The sequence below is a fragment of the Oryzias latipes genome, chromosome 17, assembly GCF_002234675.1.
Source record: "Oryzias latipes chromosome 17, ASM223467v1".
In the NCBI taxonomy this organism is placed as follows: domain Eukaryota; kingdom Metazoa; phylum Chordata; class Actinopteri; order Beloniformes; family Adrianichthyidae; genus Oryzias; species Oryzias latipes.
Window position 1 is genome coordinate 26,413,212 of NC_019875.2, and position 19,051 is coordinate 26,432,262.

General features: G+C 39.5%; 1 protein-coding gene across 1 annotated transcript in view; it reads left to right on the forward strand.

Moving 5' to 3' along the window:
• Nucleotides 1–19,051, forward strand: part of LOC101166990 (PH domain leucine-rich repeat-containing protein phosphatase 1) — a 56,032-nt gene that overhangs the window by 27,344 nt on the left and 9,637 nt on the right. The window contains exons 2-5 of the mRNA XM_011486908.3: nucleotides 4,215–4,411; nucleotides 5,325–5,450; nucleotides 11,099–11,247; nucleotides 18,127–18,273. Of these exons, the coding sequence (XP_011485210.1) occupies nucleotides 4,215–4,411; nucleotides 5,325–5,450; nucleotides 11,099–11,247; nucleotides 18,127–18,273 (619 nt within the window). The remainder of the gene's footprint in view (nucleotides 1–4,214; nucleotides 4,412–5,324; nucleotides 5,451–11,098; nucleotides 11,248–18,126; nucleotides 18,274–19,051) is intronic.

Genomic DNA, 19,051 nt, shown 5'->3' on the forward strand with positions numbered 1-19,051 from the left:
TGTTCTATATCGCAGTGCTGGCTTCTTTAATATTAGTATTAGTAATAATAATAATACACTTTATTTGTATTGCACCTTTCAAGATAAAAATCACAAAGTGCTTCACAGTAAAACACAGAATATAAAAAAGAATGATGAAAAAGCAATTTTAGAATTCTGAATAAGCAATTTTAATATGTGTTAATCTGTGCCACATATTCATAGTTTGGCGCTTGTTGTGCTAAAAGGTACAAAGCGGGAAAAAGTGGAGCAAGAAGGTGAGGGTAGCGACTCGCCTGTCATCTGAGATGTCCTTTGCCACCTTCTAGCAAAACTCATCACCCGCTGCAAGGCAGCTAGCTTATCACAGCCTGTCACTTTAAATCTGAGTAATCACCCCAAGTCATTTTCAGAGACGAACGAGCCAGGAGAAGGGGGCTGTCCTGTGTTAAAATCAGGCAGACAATGCAGCTACTTGTGTCTCAAATATAAAACTGTCAATCTGTACTTTTTTTAAATAAATAAATTCCTCTTATCTATCTCAAACAACAACAAAGAAACTCATTCTTTAATGAGGGTATTGTAATTTAATAGCTAGTTTTTAAGAAAAGCATTGATTTCAAAATGTGCTTTATTAAAGTGAAAAAGGAGCAGACGCTAAATTTGTAGACACTGTCTCTAAAGATATCCAAAGATGTTTCCTTTTCTTTAGATCACATCTGTCATTGCCTATAGAAAAAAACTCAACATGGAGTGTCTTTGCACGCTCATGCTTTGTAGTGACTTATGTGGGTCACTAATGCCCTACAGAACTGCATGCCCAGTCTTAAAAGAAAGGTGTGCTCATGTCAGATTGCATCCAGTAGGATGCACTTTGGTTCACCAGTTCTAAGTTGTTATCAGTACTGGAAAGATCTGCAGGAAAGAAGGGTGTATTTGGTAATTCAGAGAGAAAGGAGGAAGTGAAGGAGTGGTGGTAGTAGCTGTTGAACACTTTCTGTTGAATGACCCTGAAGGTGTCACCTGAACAATGTTGAGCAATTGGAGGTTGTTTCTTCCAAGTCAGGGTGGCCGTGCTTGCAAAGACACAAAACGAGGTCTCATTTCTGCACACTCAGTTGTCACTTAAGTTATCCATCAGTATGGAACCCTTTCAGTGATGGACAGTAACAAGCTACACCAAGTCCTGTCTTGGCTCATTGTCTTTAAGTACTGCAGTCTGCTTTCATCGTCGTGAAATAAACAACACGGTTAATTAGTATGAAATTAAATATGAATGTTGTTGTTGGGCCTCTCCGTTTCTGTGCTCATCAATTCCTGACTTCGGTTGTAAACGATCTAAGAAATCAGATTAGTACTGAGTGGAGCTCATTCATTGACCCTGTGAATGTGTGTATTTGTGTTTGTGTTATTGAGGCAGAGGTGCAAACGCACGGGTATTGGAACTCAGTGTCGAGGGGAAACCGCTATTTCCTGAGCCAGGGGAAAGGAAGGAAACTATTTGTAGCAGCAAATAGACACTGTAGTACTCCTGCACCTTCCTACTGTCGATCTAGGAATAGACCGGAACAGACCCACATTGTAGGCTTTGATTATTTTTAAATTTCCCTCTTATGCTTTCCACACGGATCATGGGATGAGAGACGATCATGATGCATTTTTGTAGCGTTGGCGGCTTTTAGTTCGTGGCAAACCTCATATGATGTCTTTCTGTGTCTGACAGCTGACTGCTGTTGTCCGGGTCTCCTCTGTAAACAGGATGTTCGTGTGGGATTCACACCCATTTTGCTGTTTCCTTCATTTTGCATTCCCATGGCCATATGTAGAAGTGTGTCTGTGTCGAACCATCCAACTTAGATCTAATATTTACACTGGGGGCGTCATTCTCCTATCACAAACCCATTCTTTCTTTCAAAGAACATTTCCCTAAATATTGTCAACAGCAGATGAATAAAAATGAGACAAATGGTGATAAAATTTTTTCTAAATGTACAGTAGATGTGAAGACTTCAGCAAAGGCAGGAGATGAGGTGTATGTGTTTGGAGCATATGCTTGTCTGGGGAGAAAACTTGCTTCAACAAAAGGCCTAAAAATAGTAGGAAATTGCCCATGTGACACATTGGGGCTAAAGGCTTGTGAATAATTTGTCTAATGCAACACATACTCTCTTCCCAAGCTCAGTCATGCAAATGTGCTCCTGCTGGTTACTTCTGCCAGCCAGTACGTTGGAAAGAAAGGGGGAGGAACCAGGCTGCTCCACTTCCCCAGTTGGGATTTGAGTTGATTTGCAAGTATCACATGGATTAGGAGGACATTTGGTGGACAGATTGCTCTTGGCATAGGAACTTGACATCATTTTTTATAGTTTAATTAGTTGCAGTTGGTGCCCAGGCCGCAAAGAAGTCAAGTGTCTGCCTTTTCTTAGGTGAAACGTTAGAAACAACAGGTTTAAAACTGCCTATTTGATGCACCATTCTATAAACCTCCTCATCTATTGGTCCCTAGTGTTTCCTCCTTAAGACCATACTGTAACTCACGTATTTAATCCCTTATTTAGAGCTAAATATGAAATGAAATGTAAACCTGTTAGTATAAAAAGCTAGGTATGCTTTAAAAGTAGGAGATAACATGTTTACTTATTTTAGGAATTAAGATAATCATTATTATCACTGTTATTACTCAACAGGTAGGATGGTCTAAGCCCTCAGCTTCATCTTCTAATGCTCGCACACTATCATTAGAAGACAAACGCCCTGTTGTTCATTACAAAGTTAAAAAGCCAGCAGCCTATTTTCTGCTTGCATGCTCCACTTGTTTCAGGTGTGCGATTAATTGTGTGTGAAAACCAAAGAAAAGAAAAAGGAGAAAGGCTAGAAGTTTGTGAAGGTATTAGGGGAAAGGCACAAATAAATCTCGCATTGGAAGAAGTATAATTGTTTGCTTGATGGAATTGCATTGTGTTTCATCCTTTATGCTGCAAATACGGCAAAACAACTGGATTTTACAGCTTTTTTGCTTATTCTAGTAGTTCATTTAATTATTTTTCCTCTAATATGTTACTGACTTAACCATTGCAGTGCAGTAAAGGATGACTGACAGAGGACACGGGTGAATTAACACCCAAAAAAGCTTGCATTAAGTCTAAAGGTTGTGTATGTTGAAAAATATATGAATTCCCATAGTAAAGAAAGACACGCCAGCACATTTTGCAGCGGGGTTCAAACGCCTCGTCTCTTTGGATCTTTTTGTTCATACATTGAAGACAGCTTATCACCCAAATATGTTAACTTGAGTATGAACTGCAGGTTAAGCTGACCTGAGTCGTACAGCTGTCTAAAGAAATCCAAGGCGTCCAACAACCTTTCCAACGTGCATACATTGCATGACCTCGGGTTTAACTGCACATCATCTCACGAAGGAGGATTGCTTCTGGGTAAAATGTTCCAACCATTTCTGTGAATGTGCCGAAAGATTTTCAATCCATGTTCACTAATGCATTAAGCTTACAGTCAGCACGGGAAAGGTCTGAATTATTTAAAGCCATGAGAGTGTGTGCAAGTTCACACTTGTATTATATACTGATGGACTCTCCACCAACCCCCAGACTTCCCAACATCGTCTTTGCTGAAGCACAAGAGAGGGTGAACCACTTTACTGCAAACTACAGGGCAGAATATCGCCCATGCTCTGAGAGAAAATCTGCACAAAAAAGCCTTGAATTCCCAAGTTAAAGAAGAAAACAATGCAGTTAAATGTGCTCTGAGCAAGAAACAGAAAAGACAAAGTGAAGACATTGCAAGCCAGGCTGCCAGACAGTTAAAAAGAGGGAAAAAAGGGATGGAGGGGAGGAGGAGGACTATTTGTGCTAGCCCAGGGAGGTTTATGCAGAGGTGGAGGCAGACAGAAAGCAGATGGATATTTAGACAGAATGATAGCGGAGCCTGGCTGACAGAACGCCTGATAAGTGGCGTGACTGTTAGGTTTGGCGAGGTGGTGGTGATGTTGAGATACCCAGCCAGTAAGGATGGACATGGAGAAACATGGAGAAAAGAAGCTCACTTGATATTACATTCGACAATTTATTAACATGAGCTGCACTGCTCAGAATAAACCAAATCCCGACAATTGAGTTTGTACTGCAAAAGCAGAACATTAGTGCTTAATGTAAAAAGACACTGTGACAGTCATTTGTTGTTCTCTAAACCTCTAACATTAGAGCCTCTCTGTGTTGCAGGTAAACCCCAAACCATTGAGAGTTCTGAGCGGGTGCAGCTGTCTGGAACCTACAACGTAAGGAAAGGGAAGCTTCAGCTCCCGGTCAACCGCTGGACCAGACGCCAGGTCATCCTGTGTGGCACCTGCCTCATCGTCTCCTCCGTCAAAGAGAGCCAATCAGGGAAGATGCACATTCTGCCGCTCATTGGAGGAAAAGTATGTCAAAGTCACGGAACCATAACACACTTTATATAAGTTTGTTCTTTTATCTCTTTATATTGTCTTTTATAGGGAAGTTGGATAATAAACCTTACTGTCATATCAGTGAAGAATGAAGTAACACAGTTTTGTTACACTCGGGAAATGCTTATGAAGTGACAACAAATCATTCTAAACTTCTGTTTCCTCTTTAGCCTAATGTTCCGTAATACTTTCTGCTTGTTTTAGCCTAAATGTAGGTCGCAGAGAAATGATGGTAGCCATGACATCCAGATGAGCTGTTTTCAGCAAGGATGTTGTTTTCACTTATGCTTTGGAATCATGACCCACTTTTATGTGATGGATCACAATAAACTTTAGAGTAGCTGTATTCGCCATTTATCAGTTTACAACTGTGTGAGTGTATCAGCAAGATTCTTGCGAAATCATTATGCTATGTGTACCTAACACAAACAGACGCACAATACCACACCCGCTTTCTTAACCTTTCACTCACACGTGACTCTGCATGTGTTTGCATGGTGAGCCAGTGTGTGTGTGTATGTGCGTATGCTAGTGTTCTATTCCGTCCTCTTTACCAGTCGGACATTCATTAAGAGAACATATGCTAGTCTAAGGCTCCCATGCTTAATAATGTACCTTATCAGCATTTGCTCGTGCCCTTCACTGGTCTGTACAGTCCATATATTTTTCCATTGCTGTGTTCTTAAATTTTTTTTTTTGCCTTGTAAGTATTACCATTCTTACTTACCTCACCACCACCGTTCCTCATGTGGGAGCGTTTTCATTAGACATGATTTGTCAGCAAAAGCACCGGCTTTTTAGGTGTATTTTGTGTAGGAGCAGGGATGTCAGCAGGGCTGTCAGCATTTCAAACTCAGATGTCACTCTTGTGTCTGTTTGACTGCAGGTAGAGGAGGTGAAGAAGCACAATCATTGTTTGGCTTTCAGCTCGGCAGGCCCTCAGAGTCAAACCTACTACGTCAGCTTTGACAGTTTCACCGAGCACCTGCGCTGGCACAGACACGCTGCCAAGGTATGGTGTGTGTTTGTGTTGTGAGTGAGTGTGGGTGAGTCAAGTAAGTGAAAAGAAGCCCCTGCTTCACTGGCACTGCTCAGGTCTCAGCGGCTTAAGGGAAAAAATGAAGAACACCCTTTTTCAGGATGAAGGGGTTCCAATGTTTAAAAGATTTAGTGGCCAACAAAGATCCTCTGGGCTTTACATTCTTCGTAGGATGTCATTTAAATCTTGAGTTGACAACACATCATTGGTAATTCAACATGTATTCAACATGGAAAAAGAAGCATCTTTACAATTCCCTGACTGGTAATCATCTTATTGGTTTGTCAAATATTTTTAAAATAAGTTTTGATTATTAAAGACTCACTCCAATGTGGTGTATTTAACATGTTCCTGTGGCTTTTTTCTGATGATGGACAAAAGAAAATTTGAATTTCTACTGAACTACTACTGCTGCTCTGCTTTGCTATGTCCAAAAAAATGACATAAAAATAATTAAGTACAAAATTAAAAGTCCACCGGGACTGCTTTTACAATAGATCAAAAGATAATTGGAGTTGGACTTTCAGGATGTGAAATGTGTTATCAGTTTCCAGCTAAATCTCAAATACAATAAAACCTAAATCAGGATGTCAAACATTAAACTTGATAAAGTTACCTGGAGGAAGTCCTTATTCAAAGAAGAGAACTCTTCAATAATTAGTTCAATTAAATTCAATTTTATTTGTATAGCCCAAATTCACAACAGTCGTCTCGATGGGCTTCGTATCGGTAATTGAAAAAGTGAAACATAAAATCAAAAGGATCATGAATACATAGAGTTCAATAGGAAAATATTAAAATGAACTAACAAACTGACTAAGCTAAACTGGTTAATAAATAACTCCCATTTTATAAATTGAACATGAACAAATCTGGCATGAACAAATCGAGGCATGAAACACGGTTTGACGAGAGCAAAGGCAGGTTTGGTAAGTAAACCAACCGCTTCGGTCCGTGAACCAACCTAAACTGCTCTGTATGTCCAAATATAATTGGCCAAACAGAGAAAGTTTGTGGAATTTGGGTCATACAACAACAAAAAGAGAAATTGGATTAACATCAAATTTATCAAAAAATAAAGACTGAAGCTAAATGTAACTGAAATGATGCTTAAAGACCTAAAAAGGACAAAAAAATTCTACAAACAGCATAAGGGTGAGGAAACACTAAAAAATAATAATTAACCCTTTAATGCGTGGAGGTCACTAGTGTGGACAGCTTTGATAGCAAATACATGCTATACTACATATCTTACAATAGCGGCCGGTCTCTAGTAGGTGTCGGGGCTAACAAGTGCTCTTTACACCCCCCGCACAGTCGTGCAGACGTTGGGTGTCTCTGTGGTATTGTGAGGTAGTGCAGGGCTCGACATAGCCATTTGTCCGCTGGCCCGGTCCTGTTTTTCGAGCAGTACGGACCACAAGACTTTATTTTTTACTTGTCCGCTCGGGCCACTAAAATATCTAACAATTAATACATTTTTCACCTTTTACAATAAAGTATATTTTGCGAAAACGTGTAGATTTACCTCGTCTTTATAATTCACTTTTTCTGCTAGTCCTGTGTTCAGACTTCAAGGGTTTCTATGGGAAACCTTTTATCACTCTTCTCCTCCTCTCCCGCCTGCGCGTGCGGCTGTCACTGCCGAGCACCACGCGGCACGCGCTCACTCAATTTTTTTTTCAAACTTTATTGAATGTAACAATTCAATACTAAACAATGTTAAACAGCAACAACGAAGGAACAAGCCAGTGGGTTATTATTACATTTTAGGCAGATATATTTAAACTGACACACATATCAGCGCGCGCCCCCTGGTGGTTTTTCACCGCGATGATCATAAATCCAACACCGTCACTGAAGAGAGACTGAAGCATGTCAGAGATGTGGAAGACATGGCAGGAATAGATAGGAATATGTTAGTAGTTATTAATTAGTAGTATGGACAGCAAGATATTTAATGAATGCATTGAAGATGAAACTGTATGCACTAAGCTTTAAGCTGAATGTCAAAGAATCAAAGGCAACTCAAAATACCTGAATCTCAGACTCAAATGGAGTATAAGGTCAAACTACTTAATTTTGTTTTTCTTTACAACACTGTAAGCAGTAAGTATTTCTAGTTAGCTGAATGATCTCAGTAATTTAATTGTATTTAATTTTTCAATTATTTAATTTAATTAGGTAACTAAAGTAACTAAAAAGTAAATGTAACTTTGCAACAGTAACAAAAAGCAGAACCTTAAGGCAGTCAGGGCAAAAAAGTCAATAAAACTTCTTAACTATTGATTAGGAACAAATGTGAAATAGCAGTGATTAGAAGCAGCATGAAAACTTCTTAACTAGTGTTAACTACTACACTGCAGTGTTCTCTTCAAAACATCTGAAACAGACTAGAGCAGATTTAAGTTTGATATGCTCTATTTTTAGTCATTGAAAAGTGTATAAATAAGTGCTAGATGTCACCAGAATGCACCAAATTGCACCATATTAAAATTTTCCGGGGGGGCATGCCCCCGGACCCCCCTAAAGTTGCAAGCACCTGCGGAGCGGCGGGTCTCGCTGTGCGCGGTGTCGGGCCAGTAACTTTCAAAAACTACTGGCCCTGTGGGCCAGTGCAAATTTCTGGGCTATGTCAACCCCTGTAGTGTAGTCATCAGGTAGCAATGGCCAATAAACGCTCGTTTGAATTTAAATTTACTGCGGTGGCATACCCCAAAGAACATCCTGGTGAGGAATCTGCACTACATTTTGGGCTGGATCCTAAACGTAACCGAGAATGGCGCAAGCAGATGGATGATATTAAGAAGATGTTCGCAGAAAAAGGAGCAAACTGATTTCCTGTTGAGATGGGACGAATTAGAAGAACTGGTTTTTAGCATGGACTACTGAGCAACGACGGAATGGTGCGCGTGTCTCCAGGAAAGTGATCCGCAAGAAAGCAAAGAGGATTTTTGATGAGGAGATCGATGAAACATTTGCTAATACAATGTTCTCATTGTTGCCAGGGCTGCTATTGGAAGATTGACAGTATACCATAAGTTATTGAGCAAAGAGAAAATGCTCAGTTCAGAAATAACTGTTCAGATTTGTTGGGAAGCTAGATACGGTTACACTACATCACTGTTACTTTTGTTACACTATTGTCAGTTCAGAGACTTTGTCTCTAATCATGCATAAATCAGCCTATAAAGATAAAGGAACCAACATTACAGCATGTTATCATATTTCAAATTATTTACAGTTCTATCTACAAATTACCATAAAATTACATTGATGTTTTTAACTAAACAAAATTCATGAAGTAGACTTGAGGGGACAGGTAAATATATATTTGTAGAATTTAAAGGTATAACATTTTTTTCTAAAAGGAATAGACTTTATTTTGAATCCCTAAAGATGAATAAAAACATTTGGTTAAAAAAATCATGATTCATGCAAGAGAGGCTTAAATAAAACCAAAATATTCATAGATATTTGTGAGATTGAATTTGCATGGATTGGTTTAGTAAGTTTGTCCTGTGATGGACTTGAGAACCATCCAAGGTTAACCCCGCCTTCGGGGACATACAGGGGTCACGGCTCCAGCATCTCCGTGACCTCAAAAATTTGCTCTGCTTCACAGTCACTAACCTAATTTTCATCTAAGTCAGAATCCAAGACCTTTTTTTTTTTGATAAAATGATTTCACATAAGAGCAAAATATTTTTATATCAGAGTATTTAGACAAAGGTTTACATGACTAAATCGAAATGATGGATTTTGTAGTCTCAACTCTTCAAAGCTTCTAAAATCTGTTATGAATTTATTTTATTTTAGATGTGTGTGCTGTTGTGAACTGGCCTTTGATCATGAACAAACAATACTGAAGTGCTGGAAAAGGCCACATGTGTTAATTAACCTCATGCCTATGAGTTCACAGAAATATAACTAATTGGGTATAAACAGAGAATTCAGGACTGCTGCTGTTGTTTCTGTTGTCTATGCACAGTGTGCATTTTTGAAAGTAATGAATGTAACCCTATGGAGAACAGCAAAACTCCAACAGAAACCCTCCATGTGTTAGCTATTGAGAAAATCATTCAATACAAATTTTTGTGATGGCAAGATTCCACAAATAAAACTAATGAAAAATAATTTCTAGAGAAAGATAAAACTTTGTCAATCACTCCTATGCCATTATGTGTTACCATTTAACTAATATAGCACCTGAAAGTAATGGCTTTATTGATTTCAAGTTGGTCATATAAGAGTTAGGAACGGATGAAAAAGTGGCAATACAATAAACAAAATCTCAAGGATGTTTGAAATCTTCCAAAGTCCACACTCCAATCATCTTTTCATCTATTATAAAAGCATTCCCAGTTTTATTTTTGTTATGGTCATGCCATCTCAAGCAATTATCGATTTCTAGGGCATACTTTCTGTAGAGTGGCTGCAGTAGTTCATTAGAAATTCACCTGAGTTGGTGCAAAATACGCTCGCACCTACTTCCTGTCATCCATTAGTTTACATGCTCTTCCGTTAGCTTGCTGCCACTTCACACCCCCAAGCTAACATTAGTTGTACAATAAAAATGTCGAGCAATATCGTAGCTATCCAGGTATACAGTTTAAAGCCAGATCCCAGTTCAGATGAGGAAAACAAAGACGTTCATGGATCTATTCGTCTACAAGTGGATGCATCATAATGGAGCAGAGCAGGGAACTAGTGGCCTGTCGATTGTAGCTTCAGCAAGATTTTTCAAACAGCATTTTTTCGTCTGCTTCTGATTCACAACAATTTCAATAATGAAAATTCTCAGAAATGCAATTTCTAGCTAAATTTCCTATACATCTTACATCTTGAGAAAAACATGCCTATTTTATCACAATAAATATTTTATTAAGAGGAGAAAAACAAGGGGAATTATTATATTGAGATGGATCAGTCTATTTACCCTAAATTAGATTTTCGTGTTTATTCATGTTACTGAACTTACCTAAGAACTAAAATGGTCCAAACTGTTATGAACACAAGACCATGCAACCAGAAATAAGGATACAATTCCAAAGATGAAATAGTTTGTTTTTTTTATTTGTACTGTCCAATCTGTAACCCAAATGTCTGCAGGTCCACTCATGCAGCCTCCTGTTTGAACTCAAGTAGGCCGTAGCCACAAAACCTCTTTTCTAAATATTAACAGGGACATGCATGTCACCGTCACCCAGAGGGACACTCAGAATAGAAGGCTGGCTCGAGGCGGCACATGCCTTAGCGATAGCTGCTGAAGCTCAAGCTGATCTCACTGTGAAGCACTCCAGTTCACTGAGTATCCTACAGGAGGGAGATGTTTATGTCGTCATTTCATGTCTGCTTACTGTTTAGTTCCTTTTGAAACACTAATTGCTTTGTGCTTTTGCTTTTAACTAAATTACTATTCTAGATCATTAACCACTTGGATTTTTCCTCCAATTCTTCTTACTCTCTAATCCTAAGAAGATTGTCTGTAAATGGCATTTGACCCCCTCAGCTCTGACTCAAAGCACAAACTGCAAAACCAGTAAAGTCTTTTGTGGTGAGGGTAATCTTCTTGAACTCGGTGCATGCGTCTCTTTACCAGTTCCTCTTGTTGGTTTCAGATGGTGTCACAGAGGATCAACTCAGTGGACCTGTCCTGCTGCAGCCTGGAGCATCTTCCTTCCAACCTCTTCTATAGCCACGATCTCACTCATCTCAACCTCAAACACAACTTTCTGCCAGCAGACCAGTGCCTTCAGCAGCTACAAAGGTAAACTGTCATCATAAATCCACCGCAAACACACCCGAGGCTAAACATGAAAAGGTGCGGTTTGCTGAAAAATTATCAGTAAACGGTGAAAATGCCTGGAAACACAGAGGCCGCTTTCATCTTGCTCTAATAAAATGCTTGGATGTGTGAATGCACAAAACAATTAGACTCCTGTACAGATCAGAAGTTAACCAATGGCCAGTATGCAGTGTAACCGAGGAGGACGCTACATTTTAGTAATGTTAGGACAGCAAAAAAATAAATAAAAAACAGTAAAGAAAAGACAAAGCCCCTTTCAGTCAGTTTAAACCCTCCCTGTCTGTAGAGGCAGAGCTGATAATATCAGTCTATAGATTTTGGTTTTTTAAAGGAAATAAGTCACTAAAACAGTCGTAAGCTGTGTCCAAATTCACTCACTACTCCCTCATTTCTTAAAGACTCATAGTGCGAGACTATCCAGTGCCCTGAATTTTAATGCAATTCTGACACAAGCTCACTGTTTTTTTAATTAAATGCCAAAAATGGCATTACCCATTTTCCAAAGTAAAGCCCTCATGATTACGAACATTTTACTAAGACTATTTATGAATCCACTATGTTCCGTTGATGAAAACTAAGGGGATTTATACAAAATAAATGTACCAGTACATATACTTTTTCGAATGTAGGTTTATATTCGCCAATCTAATGAACAGAAGCTGCGTTTCCATTGACTATGAAATTACGTAAATTGGATTGTCGAATATAATTTCGCTTATGGAAACACTTCAATTTTGAAAAAGCTCACATTTATCTAAAAAAAAAGTATTTGGGCTTGAAGAAAGTGGTTTTTGAGGCATATCCAAATTGACAAATTTTGCTAAACTGCAATGGAAAGACTTTTTTCAAATTAATTAATAATAATGTTTTTTATTTATCTGCGCTTTTCCGGAGGCTAATAACCAATGATGTGTTGTCAACTCTGCTTCAATTGTGTCCATTACTCATTCACTCCTCATTCATACTTGGTGATGGTTGAGGCCATCTGGGCCAACTGGGGGCAGTTACCATATCAATAGCCTTCTACCTTAGTACCCAAGCTACCCAGCCGCCTTATATAGCCGCCTTAAATCAGTCATGTGACCGCCGGTAGCCAATTTGTAGGTAGTGATGACAATGCACTTCTTGGTAGAAACTAGCTACCGGGGACACTGGACACACCTCATGAAAACTTTAACAAGTCATGCAGAATTTTTGGATTCAAACTATGCCTCTAGTATCACCAACCAATATTTCCCATAATGGCTTCATCCGTAGCCACTCCCACGTGTAATGAGTTTGCCGCTCCATGGGCTGACTAAAGACCTGTTCACACCGGGACGAATTTCGCGTGCGGTATTCGCCGACGTTTAATGCATTGTGACTAAACAAAGGGCAAAAACGCTACGCGTAAAAGTGCCATTTTTTTAAAAACGCCTCGGGTTTGTTTTTTGGTTTGACGCACCGCGTCAAAAACTATACGACCAATGAGAATTGTGCTTTTGCACACGTGTCTGGAGCTTCTGAAGTTACAGTAAAACACAACTTGGGGGCGCTCAAACACAAAACTGTCTTGCCGAGCACACATACGTAACGGCGAAGAAGATAAACGCCAAGTAGCGTCTACACTGCCGCGAAGAAATAAGACGAAGAAGCTGAACTCACTGACGGACATTATAAAATATCCCAGAAAACGCTCATGATACATTTTCAGCTCTTGTACCAGTCGATAAAACTCCCCATGTTCTTCTCTTCTCGTAACTATGGGATCTACCCAAAATCGGCGTCTTTTCCGGCATCTTTCATCAATCAACAGAACAATAATTTCTTCATCGCTGGAACTGGAGCTACTGGTGCTTGAAATATTCATGTTTTCTTTGTATGATTCTGACAAGCGCGTAAATACTTGCTCTCTTCTTCTGAGTGAAAAACGAGTTTAAGGAGCGTAAAGCTGCTCAGCGCCACCTTGTGTACAGGGGTATTTCTGTTTTACATTAAGTGCCACCTAATGTCAGGGAATGAATTTGCATGTTCACTCGGCTCATCGTCAGCGAAAATCGCTTAGGTGTGAACACAAAAAACGTGTTGAAAAACGCTGACGAATAACGTGCGGCGATATTCGTCCCGGTGTGTACGGCCCTTAAGACGCCGACATCTCCTTTGATAGATAATGATGAGCGCCACAGCCGTGGCAGACATTTGAATGCATCCGATGTAAATCAAAGCATTGTTCACATTTGTCGCCATGTTTTTGAATGACTTATCACAGGAGTTGGTTCATGTTTATTCGCATAATTATGATTTAATGGAAACAGTTCAATTGTAAAACTTTGTTTTTTTGACATTTCTAGAATTTCAAAAAAGTTTTGCGCACGTGTAGTAGGAAGTGCAGCTGGTGATGCACACTGGTATTTCACAAAGCCTTCTGGGTAATTTCCAGGAGACTGGATTTTTGAATTGTAGATTCAGACATCCCTACAAAATGGCCAATGCTCTATATAGTGCACCAAGGAGTGAGTGAATAGTGTTCAGTTAGTGTTTGATCATACGTCTTTATTTAAAAACTTAAGCGTGAAAATGGATCAATTGCATGAATTGAGTTACAACCTGCTTCAGTACGTAGTGATGTTTCCAATTTACCTTGTCAGTTTTGGGCTTTTTTTCCTGATGACTAATGTTTTTAATCATAACACAATCAATTATTTTGTGAAAACCCGAAACAGGAGCAAATTCCTCCTCTGTACTTTTCGGAACACTCTGTTCTCGTAAATATTTACAAATGAAATTATCTTTTTTTGTCCTGCTTTCTATTCTTCCATGTACCACCTTGTCCTGGGTGTTTTTGTGCCAGAGCTGTGGCTAATGTCTAAGTGACATGCAGAAAGTACCAAGGTTGCTTCAAGTGCTGGTTATTATGAAGAAATAATTGATCTCACTTTGTCAGTTTTAAATGTGTTTTTAAAATTTCAATTGAAGTAAAAAAGTCACAGTTTTCCCCTTTATTCCTCATCAATACACATATGCGTCACCTTAGAGTGAAAAGCAACCAGTCTGCATGCTTTCTAAAGTAGAATTTGTATTTTTTTACCATTATAGTCTAATGTGACTGTAAAGCGCTTTGGGCCTTCTAGATAGGTAGTAAAGCACTACATAAGTATACATCATTGACCATTTAATGTAGTTGTTCTTCTTGGAAATAGAGTTTGGTCTGGTGGTGTAGCTAATGATTGTCTTTGACAGCTGTCAGCAACTGTGATGCCGTTTAGATTATTTTCACACAATGACTGGAAATAAACCAGGTTACCAGTTCAACCCGAAGGTTTGGCTTTGTTTGTTTCAAAGTTTCTTGAATTTCCTTAAAACTTGTTTTTGCTGATGAAAGGCTGGGATGCAATGCCTCTTGTAGGTCAGAAATACTTTCCTTAGAGGTCTAGGTGGACTGTTTTAGACATGCTGAAGCCTTTTAGGAACAGGAACTGACTAGGAGCCAAGGGACAATACGCCATCACAGTGAGGCATCACTGGGAACAGCATGGCATGGCTGACTGGTTTGGCCGAGTTAGCTTTGCCTGCGATAGCAAGCCGTCTACCGGAGAGCTGTAGTTGGCCGGGCAAAACGAGCCCCGAACTCGGAAGGGTGGATGTGTCTGCGGTGAAGCTTTTAATGTGCCTGGCCTCCCTTACTCGTTCTCTCTGCGGCGACCATCTGCTGCACACCCATCCCGGTCCCAGGTTTAGGGACTGGGGGCATGATACTGCATGTATACAGTTGTTGTGATTGTGTGTGCAGTCATGTATACTCTGTGGGCTTTTGTTGCAACAGCTCGTGCTCAAATTTGTTGGTAGAAGAATTCTGCCGTGGAGTGAACCGTGTGAACCTGACGCCCATGTCAGATGTGTGTGCACAACAGCGTGTGTCAGAGAGGAATATGAGCTGACATGCATGCATGCATGCATGCATGCAACTGAAGTTGTGACTTCAGGCTACAGATTTAGGGTCAGCTCATAAAAATTTTGATGTAACATGCAATTTATTTTTTTAAATCCAACTAAATATTTAAGCGCTACAAAAGACATGCATGTCTGAATGTGTCATATTGTTTTTTAATTAAACAAAAATTGATTTAATTTGAGGAACTTTTCAGGTCACTGTACTGATACTGTAGATGTTCAAAGGATAGATTCCTCTGCATTATTTTATGATGGATGTATGTGTGAGGGATGCACAGCTCCCCTGCTGGTCAAACAGAGACAACATTAATTTAGCTTTGCCAAGCATAAGTAGGTTCATCCGTATTTGACCCAACATGACAGAGAATGAGGTCAGTAATGAGGAAGAGCGGAATACTTCAGCCGAAAGTTAAAGGGTTTGACAGAAACGCGAGGCAGAGTTTTCTGGCTTCTTGCAGTCCCATGAGAGATTTTTGTCAGAAGAGCTGCAGAGGAGCAGCACGTCTTCATGAGTGTGCCTTGTTTTTTTGTCTGTTTATTGTGGACTGGTTTAAACGTGCTATTAAACGTTTGGACAGGTAGCATTCTTTACATTTTCTCTTGTGTGTTTCTATCTGGGTAAAAACAACTGATTGAGCGATCAGAAATGCAGAGTCACTTGTGCTCTTTTTTTCTGGCATGCGGTTACATTCCCAGCATGCATTTCACCCACTGAGGATGATGGCTGTGATTCTGTGCATGCAATAAACCTTTGGCCTTTTTATGTTGTTGTGGATATTTTTAATGGATTATGAAGGACACAAAAGTCACAGAACAGAAATAGAAGGAACTTTAAGGGAGTTCCGGCGGCTGGATTCTCTTTTTTTTGTTTCAGTCGATCTGTGTCTGTTGTTTGTTGCTTGGCAGCTTTTGAGGGTTTATCGCAGCTTCAGACAAAAGATAACAGCTGCTATAAATAAACGTCATGACCATGTAGTTAAGCCACTTTTGGAAAATAGGGGTTTCAAAGGAGGAAGTTACAAACGGAGAAGTGAGTTAACATAAACATTTTAGTCTTTTAGAACAGCAAACAAAGGCACTACAATAGTTTCTTATTTTATTCTCTAACACATTCAGGAGAAAAATCTATATGATGTTTGTTTTGGCTGACTTGCATTTGGCATAAATTTGACTTCCGAAACTTTGCTATTGCTTGCACAAGTTGAAGCATCTCTTTTTAAAGTCCCTTTGATAAAGACATCATATAAACTGTTAAACACCCACTCTGGTGGATCTGAAAATCAAGTTTTTGCTGTTTTTAACATGTTCTTGTGGCACTTTACTGATGATGGAGGACATACATAAAGAACATTTAGCTCAATGTTGAATTAACGAGTATTTCTTTATTCAAATCGTTGACGAGCAAAGGCTGTTTGAAAAAGAGCATATTTGTGACGAGGAAAATACGCTGGACGGGCCACAAGCTCCCTGCTTCGAGTTCTCGGCAATGGGGAGGGGAAAGGGGGCGGGGTTGCTTTGCATCAACAATCCACAAATCAGAGACGAATTCTAATGAACTACTGCCGCTCTGCAGAAACTATGCCCTTAAAAAAGACAGATTTTTATCTTTTTTTAGTTTGTCTAAAAACAGCATAAAAGACCGCTGGGAACATTTTTAAAAATAGATCAAAAATATGATTGGAGTGGATCCTTAAACAGTTTAAAAGTTTTTAACACTGTTTGCATTGGCATAAATTCAGATGCTTGTGAAACTTCACAGGTTGCAGTCCACAGTATTTGACTAGCAGTGAGGAACTGCCCATAATGGTTTGCCACAGTCGTGGCAGATCTTGTGTAAAATTCCTCCATCTCCACAAATGAATGAAATCTCCTTGATTGCTGCCTGCGGCTTGTTCTTGAACTCCTCTTTCTGCAGCCGATCGCACCGACTGATCAGACAGTTTAAAAACATCTCCTGTTGTTTGGAGAGTTTTGTTTCGTAAAGATTACAGCTGCTTCGCTTTTGGCTGCTTTAAATGTCACAGTAATTATATTTAACATGATCTAATAAGGGCCACACTGCCTTTTTTTGTTCACTCATTCGAGCTGACATTTATGAAAAGACTTCTCGACATCTTGAGTTTTCTGTGAGCCAAATGTAATATTTCCAGCTGTTGCACCGGTCAAATTAAAATGATAAGCGCCGCTTTAGAGAGGGAGGCGCAAACAGAAAGACCCTATAAAGACAGAGCATGGCACAGATATCTGGAGAGTCTGAGGAGGGGGTGTGAGCATTACTCAGCACTTTGCAGAGGTTGTTCTGAAGGTGGAATGACATTTTACCAAAAACATCTTCAGCCTCTAGCTGGATTTTCTCAACCTCCATCGTCTGCATCCCCGTTGCCTTTATTTTTTTGTCATAATCCACATGTGCGAAGGTGTGCAGCACCTGAATGTGTACCATCACGAGTTTAGCATTGTCAACACTGATATGACTCACTGTTTTCTCCACGTGTCTGTCTGCAGTGTGCATGGTTAGATGGATAAATAAAGACAGTGTCATTTCCTCTTAGTTCTCGTTGCTTCTTCGGCTCTCTGCTGCCTGAGGGTCCAACCCCAGTGAAGGTCACAAACATGCCATAGAGGGAGCGCTGAATTCCTCCAGTCTCTGGTGTTTAAACGAACAACACAGATGCTCGTGCTGTGTTTGTTTACTCAACAATCAAACCTGAAGGCTTCGCCTCACTTGAGGAGTGTTGTCTGTGGGTGTGCGGAATCTGTTTTTCTTCCCAAAACTAAGTAATTATATGCAAAATAACTCTGCTGCAAAACAGGAATCCATTGAATTGTTTACAATGGTTGCAACGTTCACACAATACAAGGAACATTTCTCTGATCCATTTCTCTGCTCTTTTCTCTCTTCATCTCCAGGTTCACTTGCCTGCGGAGCCTCAACTTGTCCAACAATCACTTGGGTCAGTTCCCGCTGGCCATCTGTGACATCACCACCCTGACAGAGGTCAACCTCAGCTGCAACTACCTGCTTTCTGTCCCCAGTTCTGTGGGTGCCATGACTAAGTAAGAGGAACCTAACACACTTTTTATTTTTTTATTTTTATTTTTTTACTAGAATTCCTTTAAAAGGCACATAGTGTTGCCAGAAAACGTCAGAAGCTTACTAAACTTAAATGACTGTATGAAATGTGTCATATGTGCTGAGCGGTTGTGTGTTTAAACTGATTCCTCCTTAAAGAAATGATGTGGGTTTTTTTTTTTTACAAACTAAAAATTGTCTTTTTACTGCAACAGTTTGCATATTCAGATGGAAGAATGACTTCAAAATAACAAAGTAGTTTGCTTGTTCCGAGGAAAAAAAAATCATTTTCCCCTCTGTCTCCAATAAAAGGGTCAAAATTAGGGTGCAGTTCATTATTAAAATATAGTCATTATTTGATGGTTCACCATAGTGTGCGATTGATTGTCATTTCCTATTTGCCAACACATGATATCTGTGTCAAGAAGTAACCCAATTCTGTATTTATTTTTCTATTATCCTTTATCAAAACAGGAAGTTAGAACTTCCTTTCAGAGTAAGATCACTGACCAAGATAGCAGTTGTTAATGATTACAACAAATGAGAGTTTCGTGAAAACATGATTCTTAGCTTTGTGGTGAACCAGAAGAAGTCGAGCACTTTTCCTTTTTCATAGAGGGCTACAAATGATTTAGCTTGTGGCTGAGGTCCAGCATAATCCTCAGAATATTTGGAAACACTGAGTAAATCTGTGAGAGTCTAAATTCATCAATTGGATCTCATGTTCAATGCAGTTTGATGCTTTCTTTTTATACAACTGTA